This window comes from Kryptolebias marmoratus, linkage group LG19 (assembly GCF_001649575.2).
Source record: "Kryptolebias marmoratus isolate JLee-2015 linkage group LG19, ASM164957v2, whole genome shotgun sequence".
NCBI lineage: Eukaryota > Metazoa > Chordata > Actinopteri > Cyprinodontiformes > Rivulidae > Kryptolebias > Kryptolebias marmoratus.
Window position 1 is genome coordinate 13,854,831 of NC_051448.1, and position 7,041 is coordinate 13,861,871.

Genomic DNA, 7,041 nt, shown 5'->3' on the forward strand with positions numbered 1-7,041 from the left:
CTCCCCCCACCCCTCTGCTCATTTGGGGAAATGCAAACAGCATTCAGAAGCATCGTTCGGCTGTAGGTGCATTAACTTTATTGACTGCTGAGATGCTCCTGAGTGCAGCTTGTTGAACGTGACCCCAGCGAGGCGAAGCATCAGACGGAGTGCTGCTCCTTTAAATGGAGGGGAGGAGGAGAGACGAGCTGGGAGGGAGATGTAGTAGAAAAAGAGGAGTTGTTGTGTTCAGGCTCTCTTTTTTTGTAGAGAGGTGTTTGTGTGTGCATTAGGCGGGATTTTTTCTTTTTCTATTCCATTAAAGACAGAACAGGAGAGGATGCACGTCCTTCCAGGATCATTCTGAAGGCACTCAGACTATTTAAGGAGGAATTATCCCCGAATTCAGGACTCCTTAAGAATGTGGGATCAGCGTGCAGAAATCACTGACCTCTGAGGTGACTGGCTTTAAGGACTCGGAGCCCCAATACAAGGAATATATTTTCAAACTTTCATTTTTATTTTAAATTTGTGACAGAAACTGAAGCAACTTTTTTGTTTTTAGAGCAATTTCAGGATAAATGATTTTCAATTCAAGTAAGAAACAAATACAACAGCCATGGTTTCCGTAAGAATTCATGGTTACTTCCAGGACCGTTTGATCGCTTTGCTTTAAACTACTCTCGCAGGCAGCTGCTGCCACTTGTTGCCTTCTGCCGCGTCTCCCTTCAGGTCTTCTCGCCGCTTCTAAGCAGACATCTCAGGTTTGAAACCAAAAAAGTGACCCAGAGGAACGCAGATGGCACAGAAAGAAGGTGGCACGGAGCAGGGGCGCGCCAAGACGGACGACGGTTTGGGGGCCAAGGGCATGGCCGGGGGCCCCATGGCAGGTGGAGGAGTGGTGGTGGAGGTCAGGGAGAAGAAGGGACCCCTGCGGGCTGCCATACCCACGATGCCTTTCCCCCTGGCCGTCATCTGCCTCTTCCTGAACACGTTCATCCCTGGTCTCGGTAAGCCCAAAGTCTCTCCATTTGTAAATCTGTGTGTTCAGACGAGATCCAAGATGGAGGTTTGTGTTGATTATCAGGAAGCACCAGTTTTATACAAACCCAGGTTGATTTGATTTAAATCTTATATTTTTTTTCCATAAAAAACAATGCTTTGGTGGAGGCTACATTTATAACCTGTTTTTATGTCTTGCCTTCAATAAACGTGTTTAGTTTGTTGCAGCTGATCGCTCTTGGCGTTAATGAAACCATCATTAGGACAGCAATACCATCAGTGTGGATGGATACATACACATAATTACTGTCATCATTTGTGTCCTCACCTTTAGGCACCAATTAGCTGATTGGGCACCCAGTCCTGTTGGTCTGATAAATTTACCATTGGACTATAAAAGCGTTATGATTGTCCCAAAAATGTAGACCTGTGAGGTGTGTTACTGTTTGGTTGATCCATATGTTGTCTTCTTCCTTTGGGGGAATGACCTGGTCTGTTCAAAACAAAAACATTTAAGCGAGGTTTTAAACAAATATGTCACAAGATCTCTTACTGCTCGTATGTGTTGAGGCTGACTCCTAGCTACCACCACACCAAAGTTGAGCTTCAAACCTGGGAAACTGACTGGTCTATATTTAACTTTGTTTCTGTTGCAGATGATTAGCTTTGGGTGCTACCTTTAATCGAGCTGAGTCAAGATCACTGTCTGAAATATGAACATTACCGTCCTGAAAGGAGGGTCTTTGAGAAAATATTCAATTTTTTGACAAATATCTTGATGGTTTGAGAGTGAGGGGAAAGAAGTCGTGGAAAATGAGTTAAACAGAGGAGAAGGTCTCAGAAATGAGAAAAAGAAAAATCTACTTTGGATCTTATTGCTTTAACAAAACAGTTAAGTGAAGTGGCTGCAAACAGTCTTTTTAGCTTTCTTACTGTTCATAAATCATCAGTCCAGTCAGCCATGTCTTACATAGATATGAGTTTTTTTTAAATGAAGTGAGGTTCGTGGAACCAAAGGAGGCGTGGAGCGCCACACATCCCATCAAAACGCGCCAAATCAACTCAGCTAAGCGACTCTCTTTGTGGTTAACCAAATTCTTCTGATGTGCGTCATAAGTGATCATCTCCTTGGTAACAAATCTGCTTGTTGTTGTTTTTGCTTTTTTGGTCCCACAGACCCTTAAGCTAGTTACATACTCTGCAAGAACCGAGAGATTTGTTCTTTTTCTCAGGCTGTTTAGAGCAAGAACAAAGTTCTTTTTGGCCAGGATGTTTCACACTCCGCGAGAAACTCCGGCGCAGAGCTCCTGGGGAGTCCTCGTAGAGTCAGGACTGATTGCCTCCCACCAGCGTCACCGCTCCTTTGTCTTAAGGTTTGCAAATTTGTCGTGAAGGTAACGTTATATTTTGCCCCCCGACAAATGCTCTCCTCCGTGCACAAAATTGTAGCTAACTTTTTTTGTGAATTAGCCATTTATGTGCCTTTAAAGATCTATTTTATAGATTTTTGCACTCTTTACAACTATCCACTGTACAAACCTCCCATTCCTGACGTGAATGCAAACATTTCTGCTTTGAATTCTTGCAAGCGATAGTTCTCGGACACCACAGAAGGAAAAAAGTTCTGTGCAAGATGACATGTCGAGAACAAGCTGCAAGAACAAGCTGCAAGAACTCCCAAACCAGGGCTGTCAGATAAAAAAAATGAGTCTCGCCCTGACACGACTCCCAGGAAACAGTGGTTTTAATGTGGCACAAAGCAGAAGCTCCACTTAGTCGTCAGTCCACAAAAAGTTGAGATTTTGGGCTCGTGTATTTGCCATTTCCTGTGTTACTACTGGACTACTTCCATAGTATCTACAGCATCTTGTGTTTCCGTATGGATGAGAACTGCTGTGGAAGCTGTGCTGGAGATACGTTTTAGTCACGACAAGTGAAAAGATTGTTTTGGAAGGACGGTGTTTCCGCGTGGACAAGGCCTCCAGTTTGAATCAAGCTTTTCGGACGAGAAGAGAAACGCCCTGAACCAGTGACAAAACAAGCCCAGTTCAGATGTTCCACCTCCTGGATGACTGTAATTCAACACAAACACGCAGACATCAACATTTCTTGTGTGGCCGGCCAAGTCTTTTCTCGATCTGAGTCCGTTTGACAAACGTTTTGAAACCTTATATCTGGAACACAATTTCAAGGCACTTTACGCCATGCACAGGAGAAGATTTAGGACTTGAGACTGTAATGCGGTTTTGGTGCGATGTACTCATAAATAAAAGCTCTCATAAATCAACGTGATTGTTTGTTGTGTGCGGACGGGACCCAGATGCAGGTTATCTAATGCAATGATGTGTTTGCCTTCCCGTCCACCCTTCACTCTGAAGTACCAGCGCTTCGTCCTCCACGCAGTTGGCTGTTTGTGTTTGCGTGTCGAATTATGTAACGACTTCTGGTAACTAATGACACGCGGGCAGAAACCCTGCACACGCTCAGCATGTCAGCATCATCCTTGCTGACATGCTGATCCTCTGCTTCTTAAAACAAAAGTTTGACAAACCAAACAGACGGTGGGGACGAAACCACTGAGGGTCACACCGATCAGCGCTTCAGCCGCAAAAAAATTTGGAACAAGTAGTATGAAGTATGACACTCCAGCTCTAAGTCTGCAAACCTGACTAAATTATGGCCATTTTTGTGTTGACTAAGCTCCATTAGCAGTGGTGGCCATCTTGACTTTGGTTAACTTTAAATGTTAATGAGTGGTAGACGTACATCCAGGGATTACTTCCTGAGAGTTTCATTAAAATCCGTCCAATGGAGCACAAGATATTTTGCTAACAGACAAACAAACACACAGAGAGACTTGGGTAAGATCAGTGTAGGCAAACGATAATAAGACAGAAGCCAAAATACACAAACTTCTCTAAATGGAGAAATAATGAAACTGATGCGATGTTTATTTTCTGGAGCGTTGTGGTTTGTCTTTTTCGTCTTGACCTCATCGTCACTGTTTTTCCTTTACTGTCGCCCAGATTCAATAGTCTGGTCTCTGCGATAAGCTCTGAATTACTGAGAGCTCCTAAATACAACAGACAAACAAACAAATAAGAAAGAAAGAAAGAAAGAAAGAAAGAAAGAAAGAAAGAAAGAAAGAAAGAAAGAAAGAAAGAAAGAAAGAAAGGCGGTAAACACAGCTTTTCACTTTCTGATGGGGACGTTGCCACAAACTGTGTCCCCGACATGTGCAGAAAGCAGCAAGACAACACTTCACCTCAAGGTGTCTGAGTGTGTCTACAGTGTGTGTGTGTGTGCGTGTGTCCGCCTGAATGCCTTGACATTTCATTGAATAGCTGCGGCTTGTTGCCATGACAACGATGACTAAAATGTGCGCTCTCGTGTGTCACAGCCGTTTGGCTCTGATTGACTGAGGCTGAAAACAGCGTCTTGTTCTATTCAACCAGTAGACAAACTAATTTTTTTTTATTTTGGAAACGTGTAATTGAATTTGGACCAGAGCTGGAGCCGAGCACCACCACCCCGACCCCTCCACCTCCCCGTTCGTACCTGCGGACCTCCATGTCGAAGCAGTTGTTTATAACCTTCAGCTCACTGAAACTTCATGCAGGTCTTCAAGGGAAAAAATACTAAAACTATTCTGCTTTAGTTATAATTACTGTTGTGTGCTGCAGCACTTAGAACAATCTCCGCTAGCGCTAATTTACGTTGGTCCAAGTCCAAAGTGGATTTCCGTCATCCTAAAACCATTCCTGTCTAAAAGACTAAAAATGTAGACATGGAGGCAAAGGAAACTGAAGAAAATCTGAAAATCTAGCACGACGAGGCAGCAAATCAAACAATACAGGAAGTCCAGAAAATGTTCAAAAAGGAAACTACGGTTAACCCGGAACAAGCAGAGCTGGTAAACGGGATGATCTGACAAAAAAAAAAACCTGAAAAGCCGTGGGAGTATTTATACTGAGAGCATTGGATACAAAGCTGGGCCGATGAGCAGATGAGCGGCAGGTGTGCTTTGAACCAGGAGACTAAATGAACTAAAGCTCCAAATGTCAAGTGATGTAAAACAATGAAAAGGGAATAAAATACAAAACTGGAAACACTCTGAATGTGTAAAACAGGAAATCTAAACTCCCTTACAAAAAAAAAAACGACACCGAAGAAGCCCAGAGCCAGGATATGTAGTTGGTGTTTTTGCCCTTTGAGGTGCTAAAAAGCCACTTTCTTGCACTTGGACTGTCAGGATAACTGATCCGTGAGGCCGTAAATGCCCACTTCAGGCTCCTCGACGCATCTGAGTTCAGACTCCTTTTGCACCGTTACAGGGAACGCCAGCTTGTCGAAGACACAACCGGTCCAATGAGCGAACGGGAATTTTGTTTCCAACTGGCTGCGCTCGTGTTTTCTCCAGGCCGTGAAAATGACACGTGGAGGAGCTATTTTTAGTTTGTGTTGGTTCGCTCCCGAGACAAAACGTGTTGCACCGACCCCACTAAAGAAAGCCCGTCGAGCTGAAAGGGTTCTCAGTGTGAGTAAAGCAGACGTATCGGACTTGAATGATTGAGGAATTTAAAAAGAACGGAGCTCAGTAAAGCAGGAGGCATACGTTACGTCAGCCTGAAGGTGGAAGTGGAGTGTGAGGAGTCTGGACGTATTTGGGACGGTTTCCAGCTGAATTCATGCCACAGCCGAGCGAGTGACTGTGAATTTAATAGCGAGTGGGTGGCCGTGCTGATGACATTTCTACCAGAGTGCCCTTTTGAACTTGCGTGCATGCTCTTCACTTCCATCTCCCATCACATTTCTTGCATTGTTTCCACCCTTCTGTTCCAACTTTGACAAACTTATTTCCATCAGTGAGAGGCCGGACAGACAAACGGTGCCGCTGAAGGCTCATTAACCGAGCACGAAGCTGTTTATTTCTGCACTTCTTCATTTTAAACTTCACAATAACTCAGCTCGGTCGCTTCCAACATCCTCCGGATTCATTTGGGTGCGAGGCGTGTGTCTGATTTCCCTTGAAAATAATAATTAATTTTAAAAAGCGACATTTATGCTTTTCTCACTCCGGTCCCAACAGTTGGCGTCAACAGCTAACTTTAGCGACAAAACGTTTTCATGCAGCAACACAACAACACAAAATCCATGTCAGCACAAAAACCCCCAAATAAGAGAAGCTTGTTTAATCAAACAGAAATCAGAAAGGGGTCAAAAATAACAAAAGAATCCAATATATTTATATCAAATATCAAATATATGATCACTATATATACATATATATATATATATATATATATATATATATATATATATATATATATGTGATATTGATGCAAGCTTTAGTGATTTGTGTTGAGAGAATTTTAAGGATTTCTGCTTTTAGTGTGATAACACCAAGAAGAGACAGTTTTGTTTTACTGACTTAAACAGAATAAACAAAGAAGAGAGGGGATCCATTAAAACATTTTCACATACATTACATTGAAATAGGTTTTTGATTTACTTTGGGTTTTTTTTTCTTAAAAATAGTGTCTTTCATTTTATTGCGTGGGTCATATGTTCGCGCGAGGGTGATTCGCTATCGCACACCGGTCATTGAGGGTCGCGCGCAGCTCATTGGGTCTCGCGCTCGGGTGTGTACGTAGAGCTTTGTCCGCTTTGTCCGCTTTGGCTCTTCCTACTCTCCTCTGACTTTGAAAAAAAAGGAGTCCAACGTCCTTTGACCCTTTCTCGGTGACATGTTGTATGTTGTAGTCGGTGTTACTGTGTAAACAGGTACAGAAAGGCAGTGGTTTTGGGGGTGCGGGTGGAAAAAAACATGTCTAAAAAATTATGTTTTTTTACATTAAACAAACGAAGCTTAGCCTGTCGGCGAGGGCAGTAAAGCCCTATATATATATATATATAACCAGCTAAAGTGTACTCTCAATGGCAAGGTAACAACAACAGAACAGACCCACCAAGGCTGGAGACTGAACAATACTGGAGAGGCATATGGGAAAGGGAGGCATTCCACAACAGTAATGCACAGTGGCTGATCTCCCTACGAGA

At 43.1% G+C, this 7,041-nt stretch overlaps 1 protein-coding gene across 1 annotated transcript in view; it reads left to right on the plus strand.

Moving 5' to 3' along the window:
• Positions 1-53: 53 nt before the first annotated feature.
• The window catches only part of stum (stum, mechanosensory transduction mediator homolog), a 22,744-nt gene continuing 15,756 nt past the window's right edge, over positions 54-7,041 (plus strand). Inside the window, exon 1 of the mRNA XM_017409292.2 lies at positions 54-989. Coding sequence (XP_017264781.1) covers positions 779-989 — 211 coding nt within the window. The 5' untranslated portion in view covers positions 54-778. The remainder of the gene's footprint in view (positions 990-7,041) is intronic.